The sequence below is a fragment of the Parambassis ranga genome, chromosome 5 (genome assembly GCF_900634625.1).
Source record: "Parambassis ranga chromosome 5, fParRan2.1, whole genome shotgun sequence".
Classification (NCBI taxonomy): domain Eukaryota; kingdom Metazoa; phylum Chordata; class Actinopteri; family Ambassidae; genus Parambassis; species Parambassis ranga.
Genome location: NC_041026.1, coordinates 26,015,485 through 26,032,940, shown reverse-complemented (window position 1 = coordinate 26,032,940; position 17,456 = coordinate 26,015,485). Strand labels below are relative to the sequence as shown.

Below are 17,456 nucleotides of genomic sequence, written 5' to 3'. Positions count from 1 at the left end.
TATATATGCTTTCATTGCTACATTCAGCAGCCTGTATGTGTGTGTATATAACTAAATATCAATGGTAATGGTGTGTGTTGCATATTTATGATTTGTTGTGGACTATAGAACTGATATGGGGTCTTAATACACGACTGTGTACTATGTTTTGTCTTGCAGCATCCTAATTTTCACCATACATGGAACATGGAACCAGCCCTGCCCTGTCAGGACATTTCACAGCTGTCAGAGGGTGGTGGGTGGGGTGTAGGGAGGTTACAGGGGCAGGTAGGCTGACACTTCCTTCCATCCGTTTTTTGTCAAAAGCCAAAGTGCCCAGGTCCTACACACACACACACGCAGGGGGAGTGTGTGCTGTACAGCGGGCATCAGTGGCGCTCCGCAGGCTGCTGTTTGGACTCACGTACGCAGCGCCAGGCACTGCGCTCCATCAGACAGACGCCCATGATGAGAGGCTGCTCCAGCCCGTCCAAGCTCTCGCAAACCCCGGGCAGAGCAGGTAAGACACGTCGCTGTGTGTCCTCCGTACATCATCTGTGTTTATACGAGTTTAATTCGTGCAGCTTTTTCCGACTGTGTTAAACAGCGAGTCGCACGTCGAGCAGCCCTTAAAGACGTAAACAAGAGACGACGTGCTTGGCAGTGTGTTGGCGCTGTCACCTTTCCCCCACATAACAACAAGAGGCGACAATCTTTGGGTTTTTATAGTGAGCAGCCTCATTTGTTACATCAGTGGGTTTACTGTGGCACAGAGGATGACGAGGAGGCAGGCGGATGTTGTCCTAATAATAATAATAACAAACAATCTGATGGCTCCGTGCAGATTGTAGCTGGACTGATTTCCAGGTATTATTGACCAGTTATAGTTATTACCCATACAGTTATCATGATATGTTGCAGAGGCTCGATGGTTTTATGGCTGTTTGATGTGGTTGTCAGCTCACTGCTGCGATGCTATGCATTATGTCTTTGTGAAGGCTGATCACTGCTTCCTGAGCTGAAGCTGTTCTTGAGCAGGCTGAATGCTGATGTAATGCCAAGTGTGATGGTAACATAGACTACTATATTGGGGAATGACTTGTGCAGGATAGTACAGGCTAAAGTCAGCTAGCTGCAATCAGAGCCTGGCAGCTGCTGCTGGGAGGAGGAGGAGCTCAGCACTGCTTCCTGTAAGTGTCCATAGTGTACATTTGTAAAACTGAGAAAATATCTGACTGCTTCTCACGCAGCACACGTCAAAGACTCTTTGAATGCATTCATATTATAGGCCACAGAATAAGTGAAATTACCCCTGCTAACCCTAACAGCTTTAAAACTCTGCATGCTTAGCTGAGAATCTAAAAATATGTCTTTATCAGGAGTCACTGTGCCATTTCTGTGTGGACCTGATGAACCTGACATGTATTATATTCTACTAGCAGCAGTCTGGGAATTTGAGACAGTGTGTAGGAGCTATTTAATTAGAAAACCTCCATCTTACCATATCTGGGTCACAGGCCTTGTCCGCCACCAAGACTGAAAAAGCTTTAATTTAATCAGCACACCAGATAACGACACAATGGACAGATACTGTAGGCCTACTAACCTGCTATACACCTTTAAACCAGTGCAACAACTCTGCAGAAAGTCCTGTCTTTGTAAAGCTTAGTGTTTCATTTGTGTGACGTTGACTAGTTCCTATGGTAATATCTGTGTCTGCAACTTTGTACTGACCTGTGTTATTATTTAACTTCACCTGAGTCTGAGAAAAGCTTTAGACAAACTCACAGCAAATCTGTTAGTAAGCATTACATCAGTGGAAAATGTGCTTTTTTTGCAACACACACACACACACACACACACACCATGTACATCTTTGTGAGGACATTCATTGACATACGCATAATGTAGGCCCTCACCCTGATCTTAACCATCATAGCTAAGTACCTTAACCTCTAACCTTTACCCCTAAAACCAAGTCTTTACTTTCAAATAACTATTTGAAAATGTCCTCACTTCAATGGTATAACACTTAAACTGGTTCTCACAAAAACATCTGTACATGAGCGCACACACACACACACACACACTCAGGAAGAGGATAAGAGTGTGTAATGCTGCCATCTCATGGACGCTGTAGCACACAAGTGAAGTATGATGTGATATTTAAAATGTGTGTTGATTACTGTAAATTACTCCTCCTCATCCTCGATCAAACAGGAAACATTTTATCTAATGGTTATCTTTTTTTTTTTTTTATCTTTGCAGAGTTGTAAAGTAACTGAGAACATTTACTGAAGTATTGTATACTGAAGTACCATAGAAATAAATATATAGAATTTCCATGTCATCCCACTTTATTTATTTATTTATTTCACACCACATTTCAGACTATAAATATTAGGAGTTCTTTACAGCTCTGCCTCCAACAGCTGTAATTGCATGGTGCTTACACACAAATGCCTGACAATAAGTAATCCACTGACATCATATCTAATAGTCTAATTATCATCACGTAACACTCCTTGCCCCACCCCAACCTTTCAAGAGCTGTTTTTTACAGCATGTGTACACTAACATGTGTACAGTAACCTGTTTGGCATCAAACCTTAAGCAAACAGCAGTGACAACAAACCCCTGTGCTAAGAGTAGGCAGTTTTTATGCAATATACAAAATGTGGTTTGTTGAAACAGACGCATTGATTTTCAGTGAACTCAAAATAAGCGGTAAGATACCATGTACCATCTGATGCCGCTGACCGCGCATTTTTGCTAAAATAAGCGTCTCCAGCAGTTTTTAAAATGCTGAAAGTGTAAAAAGCCTGGACAATCAGTAAGCCGCGCCAGCAGACGCCCTGTTTGCATTTTGTTGGTGAGGGTGTATTATGTCACTTACGGTTGAGCGATAAACTTGTTGCGCTCGTCTCGCGGTTATTACGGCCAATCGTCGTTCTTCAATGTGGCCAGACTGGGTCACGTGACCACAGCAGGGACAGAGAGCACAGAGTCTCATCCACACAAAACCGCGCGGATGAAACACCGGTCACCTTCAGATCAGCATCACGGGAAAAGGCCCCGTGTTCCTATCCCCACCGCGGCTGCCTCCTTCTCACCGCAAGACGGAATGGAGGACAAACCACCGACAAATCCGCGGGAACTCACCCAAAACCCTCTGAAGAAGATCTGGATGCCGTGTAAAAATGGCCTTCCTGAGAAACACATTTCGCAAAGAAAGGGTGCGTACGACGACGTGGCGACAATTGCTAGCATGCTGTGTGGCTAGTTCGTTTTATTAATCATCAAGAGATAAACGTCACAGTTTCATCTGCAGCTTTGTTGTTTGCTCGCGCGCAACCAGCCATCAGCGCAGGTTGAATAATGAACGCAGTGTTAACCCATCTCCACAGTCACATCCCAGCCTGCTTTAAATGTGCCGGCTAACGACAGCGCTGTAGTGAGCACGGGGAGCTCAGTTCACTGAGTTCAGATGTCGCGCTGCCGCAGGAGCAGCCATCTGGTTCACTCTTATGTAAGGTTTTACGTGATGCTGTCCGAGGCTCGGACTGCTCGCAGGGAGGAGAAAGGGCTGGTACTGGGGATGTCCATTTCATTGTCACTTTGTGCCAAGTGAAGCACCAGCTGTTGGTAAACAGGTATTGTGCCCCTGCAGTCATGTGAGTGATTTGCAGTGCGTTATATCTGCGCTCACACTGGTCACATGATTGTGTGGTCAGTCTCTTCACTGTGGGACTGAGAGCTTTGTTTTAGTCAATCTGATGAAAATGTCTGAAGTTATGACCACGTGTGTAAGTTGAGTGCACATTGGCTCAAAGGCAAAAACTGCACAGCGTAAACGGTGTGATGAAACGTTTCCCATACTTAACGAAGGAATGCATGAAGCAGCTGCCCTGATGCTCTCTGACCCAGTCATCTGTGCACAGCTCAGTGTGGAAACCTGCTGTTTGCTGTCTCCAGATGTCTTGACTAATAAAAGGTTTCACAACTTATCAGACATCTTGAATTATCTGCTCCTTATTCTCATGATCACGCACACACCCTGATAAGGACAATCTAGAGTTAATATTAAATCTTTATCAGTTATACACCCTTTATAGCAGATTTGGAAAGAGGTGGATATGTTTTGTGAAACTCTGAGGCAGACCAATATCACCATCTACATGTCTACCACTGCACACAGTTCTATGTATACTATGCATTATGTGTGATGATCACATGATTGAAGTCTCCTTGTCTCTTTCATTCCAGTATGTATGACCAACTGTCCCACCCTGATTGTGACTGTGGGTCTTCCTGCCAGAGGAAAGACCTACATCTCTAAGAAGCTGACACGATATCTTAACTGGATCGGGGTGCCCACCAGAGGTATGACTTCTTAGTACAGTCAGCAGCAGTGAATGGTTGTGAAAGGAAGATCTTTGAAGGAAATTTTGCGTGTACAAGTTTGACATGCCTTTTTTTCCCAGAGTTTAATGTCGGACAGTACAGAAGAGAGTTTGTGAAGATCTACAAGTCGTTTGAGTTTTTCCGTCCAGACAATGAGGAAGGGTTAAAGATCAGAAGGTAAGGGTAAGGGTGGTTTGTGATGTAGGACTAGCTTATCAGTTGATTTAATGGCAAACATGTGACATTTATAGTTGGATTATCTGTGATCTGTACAGGCAGTGTGCTTCAGCGGCGTTGAATGACGTGAGACAGTACCTCACAGAGGACGGAGGCCAAGTTGCGGTGGGTCAAATGTTAGGTGTTGCAATCAGAATGATGTTTTATGCAGCGTTTTATTATAGAATACTGAAATGCTTGCTCTGTCCTGCTGTTATGCAGGTGTTTGATGCAACAAACACCACCAGAGAAAGAAGGCACACCATCATCCAGTTTGCAGAGCAGAATGGCTTTAAGGTATCGTAGCTCACAGTTCTAAGTGGAAGATGATGCTTTTGTTGATGGTAAGACTGAGCCTGTGTTCTTTCATCTGCTCTCAGGTGTTCTTCGTGGAGTCTGTGTGTGAAGACCCAGATGTCATACAGGAAAACATAGTGGTAAGTGGCCATGTTTATTGTAATCATTTTATCTCGGTAGGAAATGGAACATCTGTCTCACAGCTGCACTGTTGTTCCGTTTAGCAAGTGAAGCTAGGAAGCCCCGACTACACAAACTGCAACACAGAAGAAGCAGTGGAAGATTTCATGAAGAGGATCAAGTGTTATGAAAACTCTTATGAGACATTGGATGAAGTTCTGGACAGGTGAGGGGGTTAGCCTGTGTGAGATTTGAAGTGAGATTTCACCTCAAAGTCAATTATTTGTATGCATCCAGCCATGGCAACAGGTGTAAACATTAGTGACGTCCTCTGTGGTGAAACAGTGATGTTTCTTGCATCTTAGGGATCTTTCCTACATTAAAATCATGGACGTGGGTCAGCGGTACTTAGTGAACAGAGTGTTGGACCACATCCAGAGCCGGATTGTTTACTACCTCATGAACATCCACATCACGCCTCGGTCAATTTACCTGTGCCGCCATGGTGAGAGCGAGCTCAATGTCAAGGGACGAATAGGAGGAGACTCAGGCCTCACAGCAAGGGGCAAAGAGGTACAGCAAACTTTACAACATGAAAAAAACCCTTATTGTTTCTAATGAGAGAAAGTAAACCATTTTTTTCTTTGCTATGCAGTTTGCCAAAAAGCTGAACCAGTTCATCCAAGCGCAGAACATTAGTGACCTGAAGGTGTGGACTAGTCAGATGAAGAGAACCATCCAGACAGCCGAGGCTCTCAATGTGCCCTACGAACAGTGGAAGGTCCTCAATGAGATTGATGCTGTAAGCAGTGCTCACCTGGCTTCCAAGACTCACGTTATTGTGTTTTTGCAGAGTTTAACCTGTGTGTGTTGTCATTTGAAGGGTGTGTGCGAGGAGATGATGTATGAGGAGATCCAGGACCATTACCCTCTTGAGTTTGCTTTAAGGGACCAGGACAAATACCGTTACCGGTACCCCAAAGGAGAGGTCAGTGGATACATCTCTGTTATTTTTTTGTCCAATGATGAGATGATATTTGGCAAACATTAAAGAGAGTTGCTGTACATCAGAATTGAAGTAACATGTTCGTGGACAGTGCATCTGTTTGAATTATGGAAATTTCAGTCCAGTCTCCTTTGTGAATATAACGAGTCGCCCTCTTATTCCACACATGCACATAACCACAAAACACACTATCAAACCACATCCAGATGGCTTCTGGCCACTCACTGTACAGTCTGCTAATGAGTCTCAGCTTCTCAGATTTGGCTCAGCACTAGCTCACAGTAAACAAAGGCTTCCCATTAGTCTGTGAGTGTCAGATTGGCTGTGCCTGTCTGTGTGGGGCCAGGTCATTTACTGAGGGGCTCACTGTCTGCTGGTGTGTTCTCACTTTAGTCCATCCCATTACCTCTCCATTAATCTCACACAGGAAGGTGTATGTGGGTATTATTTGGCTGCATGGGCAGACAGAGCTGATGTAGTGCGGTGGGGCCGTGAAAAGGGAAAATCTCCCTTTTCTTAAATGTCAGTCTGTTTGCCTGTGAAGAATTTCTCAGCAGAATGTCTGAAGAAAACAGATGAAGCCATTTCTTTTTCGTGTGAATCCAGAGTGTAGCACCTTGCTTTCTGTTCTGATTGCCTTTTTTGTTCAGTCCTATGAGGACCTGGTGCAGCGGTTGGAGCCAGTCATCATGGAGCTGGAGAGGCAGGAAAACGTACTGGTCATCTGTCACCAGGCTGTCATGCGCTGCCTTCTGGCTTACTTTCTGGATAAGACAGCAGGTCAGTCTTCGTTGAACCGTAAGACGTCTGAGACAGAAAAACATAGAAGTTGTTATTACATAAAAAAAAAAATAAATAAATAAAATTAAAATAGCATATCGTTAGAAATCACAGACTAAATGTAATAGTGACAAATATCTCCTTAGTTTCTCCTTTACTGCTGAACTCAATTTTAAGGGCCCTGTGCTCTATTAGTTTTGGTGGTTGGGGTTAGTTGGCCAGTAGAGACAACATGTTCTTGAACATGTTCATGAACTCCTAATATTCCAAACTTGATACATTTGGATATTCTGATATAGGGATTTTTTTGGAGTGTAGCATTTTCCAGTTACAATTCAATTTGATACAGAATATTTTGTTATTCTGAGTAGAAACGGTAATGTTTTGGGTATGTAAACATTCATCACTTTATTTAGTACATTACCAGACCACAAACCGTTACGTCAATGTTGTACATTTTACAATAAAGGCCCAAGATTCATTACTATTTCGGAAATATATCACATTTATTTCAAGTTAGAGTGTGGAGCAGTTTCATAGGACAAAATAAACACCTATTTACATCTTTTAAATAATAAAACAGTGTTATGTTCAGGTAAAGCTGTGACATACTTCTGTAGTACTCCACTTCTGGCTAACTGACCTCATTTATATGTTGAACCAGCGCACTGGTTTATATAAAGTGTTAAATGTCATACACATATCATTTGATTCAGTATTGAATTGCTGATCTGTCTGCACAGAGGAGCTGCCATACCTGAAGTGTCCCCTGCACACTGTGCTGAAGCTAACACCAGTGGCCTATGGTAGGGCTGTTTTCCTTTTTAACTGAATCTGCTGAGAATTAATAAAACTTGTCTGCTGCTTGTACTAATGCAGCAACCCTTCTGTCTGCATGCTCAGGTTGTAAGGTGGAGTCCATTTGCCTGAACGTGGATGCAGTCAACACACACAGAGAAAAGCCAGAGGTGGGCATAAGTACACTCATAGGCACACACAATGACCTACATTATACAAGTTAATGTGGGTCACCAACCAGCTGTTAGTTTCACAGGGGCGCAGTGTTGTATTATTTTAGCACATAATCTACAGTGCAGATTATGTGTGGATTAGCAGAAATAATGCTGCTTCACCCTCACACCCTCCTAGTAACTATTCTCCTGCCTGGACTCTGTCGCAGTTTTTTAAGGCTGTAGGTGCTGTGTATTAGTAGTGTAATGTAAGGCTCAGAAAAGCAGTGTGCCTGGGTCCACTAAAGCCTCTTTGTGGGATCTTATTAGTTTGCAGCTAAACATTATGTCATCAGATTTTCTGTGGATAAGCAGGGGCATAAAAATGTACACACAGTGGTTTCATCTTTCTCCTCATGTGGATTTCTTGTCTCCCTTGTCCCGAACAGAACGTAGAAGTGTCGAGGATGTCAGAGGAGGCTTTGCTAACAGTGCCAGCTCATCAATGAGGCTGCCCCCTCCCCCGAACCCCTCAATCCCCAAACCCCTCCCTGCAATCCCCCTTCAGACGCACAGTGTACTTTCCACGATTTGATTGAATCTTTCTCCACCTCTCTCCTGTTTCTTCCCTCCACTCACTATTTCAAGACTTGATGATGGTGGTAATTGACTGGAATCCAGTTTTAATTTTCAATTATTAAATCCTGTCACGGATCTTGTGTCATGTATGTTCTCCGGTTTTCGGAGAATGATGGAAAAATAGATGAACCGAACCTGTACTAGCAACTGTGAAGCAATGAAACTCCAGCACCTTTCCTTTCCGTGAAACATTGATTACATGTTGTTTATTTTGTTGATCTTGTCTGTTTGACCGATGTTAGTGTCTGATCACTTTATATATTTGTTAGTAGGAGTCAAGAGACTTTAATCTTAGTTTCACAGCATTGCACAAAGTTGGAACCAGGTTGTGCATTTTGTTATATTTTGCACATTAAAATCAGCTGTTCAGATGTCTCACACTGTCTAATGAAGCAACAACAGTGCATGGTTATTGTTCTCAGAGAATATCCATATCACTGATCACAAGACAGTATTTATTTCTGTTCACTGTTTTTAAATAAATTCCACTCAACTATTTCATGTGTCCTTACCCCACGCTGTTTGTGCTTCTTTTCAGAAAACTTGTCATGAAAGCTGCTTTATTGTTTGATAAGTTAGGCGAACATAAAGTGTAAAGTTACCACTAAAGCTGAGAGTTTATTACTTCCTGACACTAGCTGTAGATGAAAGAGGACTTCCATTTCCTTCATACCTTCACTATCTACTGATCAAATGCTCAGTGCAGTGCCCTTCCTGCTTCACTCTGCTGTTCATTCATATGCAAAAACACCACTGGGGTGAATAACAAACTGCTGCCATTCATCAGCCTGAACAAAATGCTCACTGTGCCATGCACAGATATCTGTTATAGTGTGAAGTTGTGATTATTTTGGCACTTTGTGTATTAATGTAAAACTGGAAAATAATCTTAAAAAAGCATGGAAAGTTTTATTAATAAAAATACTGTTTTAAAGGTGGATCATATTAGACTGTTAGCTACATCTGTAAGAAGTCAACCATGCAAATATTTGGCAGATTTCATTCTCACTAGATGATCTAACCACCCTACAATCTGACACTGCTGCCTTCCTCCTTCCAGAATGTGAATATCCATCGTACGACTGAAGACGCCCTGCAGACCGTCCCTTCTCACCTCTGACATTTCTGATTGAACCCAGTGATGATGAAGTCCTTTCCATCTCTCTCCCCACTGGTGACTGTCTGGGTGATGTGCCTCCTCCTGCAGTGCTGCCACACACACACCACTCTGTGACCTGTATATCCATCTTTTCAAGGAAGAATTTTATTAGTAAAACATGAGTGTTCGTATTATAAAGCTCCACAGAAAGGTTGTTGTTTCACATCTTGCACAGGGGAGGTTTTTTAACCACTTGGTTCACAGCAGAGTCCTTTCAGTTTGTTACTGCAGCTGTATGGTTTCAGTGATCGTGCAGCAGTAAAACTAACACTGAAGGTTACTGTAAATTTATGAAGTATTAACTCCCATACAGTAATTCTGTGATTTCCTGCTACATGCTTGACATGTTACTGTTTTGTGCAATTCATGTGAAGGTGTCTTCAGTGATAATGTGCAATCTGTAGGCTACAAACCTACTCACAAAACAAAGCTTACTGTTTTAACTGTATGGTGATTCAAAGGTCATTAGGTTTTCTATGGTGAACAGTCACAGTTTTATACAGAATGGTAATTCTAGTAATAGCAGTCATTAGCCATGTGCCGTATATATGGTTTCAACAGTCTTCTGTAAAAATGATTCTACACACAAACCTTCACTCATCATGCCTTTAACCCTATTTATGAAGAACAGACCTGAGCATTAAAAATGCAACATGAGCTCAAAGTGTTTGGTGTTGATGAGGGTCATGACTTCAAAATGTATGTCCCAGCTCCACTATAATAAAGATGTTATTTTTCTAAACTTATTATGTCTGTTCTACCCCATGTGTATTCATGATTATATTTCTTTGGTTTACTAAAATGATTATTTCAAGCAATGGTAATTGTATTTGGTGGTTTGATCTAAACAGTATGAGCTGACTGATGTTAGATGAAGAGAAACATTAAGGAGTCTTTTTAATTGATCTGTCCCCAGAAACAAGTGCAGAAGACGGCTGAGGACCTGGTAGAGAATAAGATGCACAAATATAAACATAAACTGAGCCATATTTTTACTTAGACTGCATTGTAGGAAGATTCTTTAGTCTATATAGACAAATATAACAGATATAACAGCCAGAAGAGACAGCTCCATTCTCCTAATAAGAATTTACTGCAGGTCCACCTGATGAAAGAAAAATAATGTAACTTAGATAAATCCTTTTTGCTGTGAAAACATGGTTGACACTTCTGCCACTTCAACTTCCTCATAGCTGAATTAACAGCAACTCAAAATTAGATGTGGCTGATGTGACAACTTCCTCATAAAATGAACAATTCCATTTATAGATGAAGCAGCAGCAGCAACATGAACCCAGACGTTTTACAAAATGAACACCACAGGTAAAAACAACTGAGTTTTATTATCTTTAACTGTTTTCTTACATGGGTAATGATGATGCCGTCTTTACAGATAGCTCTTGCTCTATTTGATTTAATGCCACACAGACTACTTCCTCAAACTTGTGTGTCCCGAATAGAGAAATCTGAAACAACAGTTGACAGAACATACAGACTCACATACATAAAATATAAAAACCTGGAAGTTTTATTTGCAACAACACATCTTTAGTACCCCCCTGTACTCATGGCTATCAACTTGATTAATACTTTAAGGACCCGCCTTTGTTTGGGGATTTGTTCTAAGTGGCTGAAAATGAAACTGGTAAATATTTCATTATATACAGAAATTGATATTCATGAGTACAGGGAGATGCTAGAGGTGGGTGCAAAGGGTGTCTTTGCCAGATTGGTCACGTTCTTCTCATCTCCACGCTGATGCTGGCTGGGCCTCAGGATGCCAGGCTTAAAGTATGAGACTGAGAACTACACTGTCATTAGAACTGTGGAGGAGAAAAAAATTATTATTATTTTTTTTTTTTTTAAAACATGAATAAATCCAGATTTAACCTGGTCAAGAATTTACTCACATTCTTGAGGAATTCTTCAGCAACAATACGGGCCCTGGCATTAACAGACAGTTTCATCTCGCTGATCTCTTTGTCGATCTCCTCCATGAAGTGGATGACAAAGTCCACCAGCTTGTGTTTGTACATCTGCTCCGTGTGGAAATTGGTAATCAAGAAGCTAATATCATATCCCTGAGGAGATAACAGATTTTTATAGAGTAAGCAATTTTTAAAAAAGGTTAAACTGCTTCTCATTTTATATGCCTTTTTTCTTACTGTATGTGCATGGAGACATCTTATGTTGTATAAAACCCACATTACTCTTCTCCCACTTCACTTACCTCTACTGGTTTCCTCCTCAGAATGAAGAAGTTCTCTGCTCTCATCATCATGAAGCGCATGAACTTGTGGCAAAGGATCTTTTCGATCTCATCAGCCTACAGTCAATCACAAAAGAAAATGTTTGCAAGATTTTAAATGAAGCATTGGAAATACCTTATATGCATGTCATCCTGATTTTAATGACCTGCTTGACGGCAATGCTGACTCTGACAGAGTTGATGGATCCCTCAATAAGAACCTTCTCCTTGTCATTACGGCTGATCACCACAGGCTGAAGTAGCAGCTCCTTACTGCTCCTGTAGCCACAGGAAAAAAAGAATGTGTTAGTTTCAAACTGTCCAGGAGAAACCTGCAACTTCTGCAGCTCTTATTTTGTCAGGAAGACACCTGCAAACAAGCTGCAGCAAGTCCCAGCCAACCACCTTGAAAGCCTTGCCCATGCTTGTAACCATTTTTCTTCCCTCCTAGGTTTTCTTATGCAGGCACAAACATGTGCGGCTGCAGCAGATGATCTACAAACAGCTTCAGGATAGGAGAGGAGGCAAAACAGGAAGCAAAACCACTACTACCTCTACAGCCTGGTGCAGCTCAACATACCTGACCTCCACCTCCGGCTTGTTGTGACGCTCCACAACCTGAGAGGAGAAGTTCTCCAGACAGAGGGCTGCCTGCAGGGTGGCCCTCACAGCATTTAAGTAGGGGCGCAGAGTCGCTGTCTGTGGAGAAGTGGGTTAAGGTCAATGACTGGTTGGGTCAGCGTGCAGAGAAGATATTGCTTAATGATGTCATTCAGATCAGGGCGCATGCATGTAAACCTCCCAGTCCAGAGGGAAGAGCAGGGTCAGTTCATGAGGTCAGGTTTGATCAGTAACCAAAATGAGCTGTGTGCACGGAAGCAGTACAAAACTGCACTGCATAACACATGTATAATCAGATAACACCTTTTGTTTAAAAAAAATATGGATATTATTATTATTTAATCAAACTAATTTAGTTATCTATATGCAGATTCTGCTTAAAGAGTGACTGAGTTGGCTTTCGCCAGTGGATATGATGTTTTATGAAGTGACCGAGATTTCAGCACATCCTAATTCTTCACGTTTAGCTTCATTAGCACTGTGTCTACGCCAAAGATAAACGCTGCTCCTTTCTCGTCTATCGACAGAGGTTTAAAGAGACTACCGGTCATAGCAATAAAGAGAGAAAGCGGTCGAGGAAAAGACAGATCAGCTCAATCACTCCAGTTTCTGCAAGGCACATCAAGGATGCCCGTCCTCTCATTTTACCGCATCCACCCAAAAAAGACCGCCAACCAGATACACGGAGCCAGTAACTCATCTCGCATTAAATACATTCATGATTAGTTGGGTAAGTGGCTAAAATAATCACAAATAAAGACACATTAAGAGAAAGAGACTTACCATTTTGAGCTGTAAAAGACGGAAGTTCTTCAGCCACGCCTGGGGACGACTCTTCCGTAAATCCTACATAGTCAAGTATAGCTGGGGTGCGTTCGTTTGTGTGAGCGAGTGTCTTCACATACCTTAAAAGCGGATGCTTGTGGTTATGACTCCGCCCAGGTGGAGTTTATTTTATATAAAACGAGCATACCTAGGGTGCGTCCACTCCATTTTGTGAACAGGAGACATATTTTTATATTGTTTTGATAATTTGTAACTGTTGAAAGTGAAATAAACACATAAACACAAATAAAAACAAAGTTATAATAGATTATAAGAATAGTTTAATACCAGGATTACATGGTTAGATGCAAACGCTTTGTTTTTCATGCAAACTGACAGAAAATGGTACGTTCCGAAGATACTATTGTAGCGTACTGGCTGACCATTCACTAATCATCCCTTTGATTTGCAAGCTACTATGATTTAAAATACTCAAATATTTTTTGTAACGTTATGTAATTTTAACGTTGTACCTTTAGTATTTTTTTAAATGATGTATCGATATTTTATTTCCTACAGTTCACCCCTCTTACCACAATGGATGTTTCCATCATGGATACCATGCACTGACGGTAGATATCGTTACGCTCAAACATTAAAAATATCGACATTTATGCTCTAACTTTGTACCATGTTGTAGTTTTCAAAACAAACCTCACACGTTACGCTTCTTTGTGCACATTGTAAATATATCAGGGACCGTTTGTAACGTGTATGAGAAAGAGGTGGATTCAGTTTGGGCCCAGCGAGCCCGTGAAGCCGCCATTCTTGTACGTGTGTTTGGGTGCGTGCGTAAGTACCTGCTCAGTGCTCATGTGTTTGGTGTGTGTGTGTGTATGATAACACATGTACAGTCAAAGGAAACTAAACTCTATGGTGTGTGTGAATGTGTGGCTTAGAACGTATTGTTAACCACTCTGTCCATCTGGGTTTTGTAGTTTAATTAGACACCGACAGGTCCCTGCTACACAACATCATGAGTGAGCTGAAGGACTGCCCCCCGCTTAAATACTACGACTTCAAGCCTGTCGAACATGTCAAGATGTGTCCTCGCTACACGGCAGTGCTGGGCCGCTCAGAGGACGATGGCATCGGCATTGAAGAACTGGACACCCTGCAGCTGGAGCTGGAGACTCTGCTGTCCTCAGCCAGCCGGCGCCTCCGTGCCTTGGAGGAGCAGAGACAGGTAAGAGAAAACGTGTTCCGTTGCATGTACTTTTAATCCTAACTCAAGACGCATAGTGTCAGACATGCACCCCTTTACATTGCTTCCATTCTTCTGTGCTACATCTCAGATCCTCACAGACTGGCAAGACAAGAAGGGAGACAAGCGCTTCCTAAAACTGAGTAAAGACCCAGACCCTGCCGCCTCATCTCGTCACAAACCAAAGAAGCAGAAGTTGGATGGAAAAGGAAGTCATGGACCAGGCCCAGGTCCTGGCAGGCCCAAATCCAAAAACCTGCAGCCCAAAGTTCAAGAGTATGAATTTACAGATGACCCACAAGACATTCCTCGAACTCCAAAAAATGATGCACCCAACAGGTCAGAAACGGCAGCTTCATTAATGATTTATCAATCAAGAAAAAAATCTGGTATTCTTATCAGTATGTTTAACATGTTTTCAGATTCTGGGCATCAGTTGAGCCATATTGTGCCGATATTACAAATGAGGAGATACGATTGCTAGAAGAGCTTTTGAAACCTCCAGAGGATGAAGCTGAGTATTTCAAAGTAAGCTGCCTTCATTTTACAAATATTTCAAACAAAAATCTCGGTGTCTGTGTTGTGTGAGTAAAATGTATTTATGAGGATCCTTGGTGCTGAACTATAGATTCCAGCTTTAGGGAAACACTACTCTCAACGGTGGGCTCAGGAGGATCTGCTGGAGGAGCAGAGGGAAGGAGCACGAGCCAACGACAAGAAGAAGAATCTCATGGGAGGGCCGCTGTCTGAGCTGGATGCAAAAGGTGCAGCAAAATGACTCTGCATACAGTATTTAGCTCTGGTGTTGTTATAGTATACTGTAGTTGCAGCACCAAAATGTATCGTCAATAGCACTGATCTTAATGTTCAACTATTATAGATGTAGACTCTCTCCTGAAGAAGTCAGAATCCCAGCATGAGTCTCCAGAAGATGGCTGTCCCTTTGGTCCTCTCACACAGCGTCTGCTGCAGGCACTTGTAGAGGTCAGAATCAGTTGTTAAGAGTTTTTACATAATAAAAAATAAAAGTAATTCATTATTAATGTTTGTAATTTTGTTACAGGAGAATATTATATCCCCCATGGAGGATTCACCCATACCAGACATTTCAGGGAAGGATGCTAATGATGGAGCTGGGACTTCTCCCCGAAGCCAAGGAAAAGCTTTTAGGTGAAACATTACCACATCAGTGTGTAAGATATGAGAAGTGTCAGCACCACTTCTACCGAATGAACGTGCTATGCTTTCCTTCTGAACCTATTTACCACTGGGTATAGTTTAGTCATCCATTGGTTAAAGTTTGGTAATGAGTGAATCTTCTAAACATGGTTACATTTTTATATATGTATTGTGATATATGCAGAAATAGATTGATATAGGTGTTTGCTTCTATTGCCCATATTCAGAGACAAAATAAGATGGGAGAGATTCTGCGTCCACATATCTCATCTCTTATGTCTGTCTTTTCTCTCTTCAGTGTTCCTCATACACGTTCCTTGGAGGCACGAATCAAAGAAGAGCTGGTGGCACAGGGGCTGCTGGACTCTGAGGAGCGACCGGGGCAAGGGGGAGACTCTGAGGATGAGGTCCTTGCAGAGCTGCAAAAGAGACAAGCAGAACTTAAAGCCCTGACTGCTCACAACAGAGCCCGAAAGCAGGAGCTGCTCCGGTGAGGACAGAGGCTGACAGGGGTTATATGTACCACCTACTTCTGTTTAATGGTCCCTTTTTATATTAATGACACGTAACTGGTGATTTGCTGTTGCTCTACAGGCTGGCAAAAGAAGAGATGCGCAAGCAGGAATTAAGGCAGAGAGTCAGAGTGTCTGACAATGAGGTGATGGAGGGATTCCGGCGACTCATGGCAGCCAGACAGAAGAAACGCACTCCAACGAAGAAGGAGAAAGACCAAGCCTGGAAGGCACTGAAGGAAAGAGAAAGCATCCTCAAGTTACTGGACGGATAGTACAAATTGTGTTTGTATTTTTTTTTAACAGAAAACATGGAGATATTGGAAGGATGTTTCCTCACAAACTGACTCATTTGAGGGTGAACAGCTTCATCCATGATGACGATTCAGTGAACTGCAGGTCTGCATGGTTTAAGTAGGGATGATGGTGTAGTTGTTTTTTTGTCATGTGTGACAGAAAGCTCAATTAATCGGTAGCATTCAGTATAATCAGAGACTTTATAAACCTTTGTTTTTTTGTCACTTGAATTTTTGTGATTCTTTTTATTTTGTTTACCCATTTGATGTAATTTAAACAAAACGCAACTCTCTGAATAAATCAGTACCACTATAAGGTATAATATGTTGTTGCTTGGCCTGGCCTCCTTGGATAGATGTGCGGCTTTTATAGAACCATGACTCAGACTCGGAGAGAAGAATGTTATTAATTGATCACTTCCAAGTGGCATCCTTCAGAGGCCAAGCATATTTGTCCTTGTATTAACAGAACATGCTGCAACAGTCGTGCATATGTGCAGCACATTTTGTGGGACTGCACATACGCTTGCCAATGTTTGCAGCCTGGAAACATCCCACATATTTAAGAAAATGCAGGTAGAGCACAGGCTGTAGATGTATACACTGCCACATGATTTTGGTATGAGATTTTCTTTTCAGGAAACGTCTGCATAGTGAGAACAGTTTATGTATGTGTACAAATCTGACTAATGAGAGGAAATGTGTAAATGTGTGTGCTGCAGTCATGTTTGCTTAAAGAGATGCCGTCTGAAGAAATGGACAGTGACCTATTCAATACCAGATAAACATGTTTATTGTGTTGCTCTTTCATTGTGCTTATTGTCCATTTTCCACAGCTACTTCATCAGCAAGCCCATTTCTGTCACTCGCTAAAATCGACAGTTACATCTACTAAGCAATGTTTTTTCCATCAAAGCAATGTTAACACTGATGTTGCACATCATGATGAATAATGTTGCTTTGAAAGTGTCAGCAGTTCACAACCACACCGAAGACCTTGCAGGCTGTATTATGATGTTAT

General features: G+C 42.0%; 3 protein-coding genes across 12 annotated transcripts; 2 read left to right on the top strand and 1 right to left on the bottom strand.

The window, feature by feature from the left end:
- The first annotated feature begins 275 nt into the window (after window positions 1-275).
- On the top strand, window positions 276-10,296 carry pfkfb4a (6-phosphofructo-2-kinase/fructose-2,6-biphosphatase 4a). 4 transcript variants are annotated; one of them, XM_028405016.1, is made up of 14 exons: window positions 276-499; window positions 4,246-4,362; window positions 4,464-4,560; window positions 4,659-4,725; window positions 4,822-4,896; window positions 4,980-5,036; window positions 5,121-5,242; window positions 5,382-5,589; window positions 5,672-5,818; window positions 5,900-6,004; window positions 6,673-6,802; window positions 7,546-7,608; window positions 7,706-7,770; window positions 9,452-10,296. In XM_028405016.1, exons 1-14 carry the CDS (start codon window positions 445-447, stop codon window positions 9,509-9,511), a joined length of 1,368 nt encoding a protein of 455 aa, XP_028260817.1. In that variant the 5' UTR covers window positions 276-444; the 3' UTR covers window positions 9,512-10,296. The 4 variants fall into 4 exon arrangements, with proteins under 4 accessions (XP_028260817.1, XP_028260816.1, XP_028260814.1 ...); XM_028405015.1 differs by lacking the exon at window positions 9,452-10,296 and adding an exon at window positions 8,202-8,889 and having other exon boundaries at window positions 277-499; XM_028405013.1 differs by lacking the exon at window positions 276-499 and adding an exon at window positions 2,942-3,215.
- Window positions 10,297-10,874: 578 nt separating this feature from the next.
- arpc4l (actin related protein 2/3 complex, subunit 4, like) lies at window positions 10,875-13,319 on the bottom strand. Its single transcript, XM_028407189.1, has 6 exons — window positions 13,203-13,319; window positions 12,379-12,497; window positions 11,966-12,077; window positions 11,781-11,876; window positions 11,461-11,631; window positions 10,875-11,373 (listed from the first exon to the last, which is right to left on the bottom strand). The coding sequence occupies exons 1-6, from the start codon at window positions 13,203-13,205 to the stop codon at window positions 11,368-11,370; spliced, it is 507 nt and encodes a 168-aa protein (XP_028262990.1). The 5' UTR covers window positions 13,206-13,319; the 3' UTR covers window positions 10,875-11,367.
- A 293-nt stretch (window positions 13,320-13,612) lies between these two features.
- On the top strand, window positions 13,613-17,234 carry tada3l (transcriptional adaptor 3 (NGG1 homolog, yeast)-like). 7 transcript variants are annotated; one of them, XM_028407225.1, is made up of 10 exons: window positions 13,613-13,816; window positions 13,941-14,014; window positions 14,183-14,430; window positions 14,540-14,787; window positions 14,871-14,976; window positions 15,077-15,212; window positions 15,329-15,432; window positions 15,512-15,618; window positions 15,926-16,117; window positions 16,222-17,234. In XM_028407225.1, exons 3-10 carry the CDS (start codon window positions 14,221-14,223, stop codon window positions 16,412-16,414), a joined length of 1,296 nt encoding a protein of 431 aa, XP_028263026.1. In that variant the 5' UTR covers window positions 13,613-13,816; window positions 13,941-14,014; window positions 14,183-14,220; the 3' UTR covers window positions 16,415-17,234. The 7 variants fall into 7 exon arrangements, with proteins under 7 accessions (XP_028263026.1, XP_028263024.1, XP_028263021.1 ...); XM_028407223.1 differs by having other exon boundaries at window positions 13,941-14,028; XM_028407220.1 differs by having other exon boundaries at window positions 13,941-14,036.
- The last annotated feature ends 222 nt before the right edge of the window (window positions 17,235-17,456 follow it).

Excerpts from the sequence above, each read along its gene's own strand:
- pfkfb4a (XM_028405013.1), top strand. The coding sequence starts at position 3,011 with ATGAAACACCGGTCACCTTCAGATCAGCATCACGGGAAAAGGCCCCGT. Across the intron at positions 3,216-4,245 it reads ACACATTTCGCAAAGAAAGG|TATGTATGACCAACTGTCCC; the intron begins GTGCGTACGACG and ends CTTTCATTCCAG. Across the intron at positions 4,897-4,979 it reads CAGAGCAGAATGGCTTTAAG|GTGTTCTTCGTGGAGTCTGT; the intron begins GTATCGTAGCTC and ends ATCTGCTCTCAG.
- arpc4l (XM_028407189.1), bottom strand. Across the intron at positions 12,078-12,378 it reads AAGCCGGAGGTGGAGGTCAG|GAGCAGTAAGGAGCTGCTAC; the intron begins GTATGTTGAGCT and ends CTGTGGCTACAG. Across the intron at positions 11,632-11,780 it reads TGAGGAGGAAACCAGTAGAG|GGATATGATATTAGCTTCTT; the intron begins GTAAGTGAAGTG and ends TTATCTCCTCAG.
- tada3l (XM_028407224.1), top strand. The coding sequence starts at position 14,221 with ATGAGTGAGCTGAAGGACTGCCCCCCGCTTAAATACTACGACTTCAAG. Across the intron at positions 14,431-14,539 it reads CCTTGGAGGAGCAGAGACAG|ATCCTCACAGACTGGCAAGA; the intron begins GTAAGAGAAAAC and ends GCTACATCTCAG. Across the intron at positions 15,213-15,328 it reads GTCTGAGCTGGATGCAAAAG|ATGTAGACTCTCTCCTGAAG; the intron begins GTGCAGCAAAAT and ends CAACTATTATAG.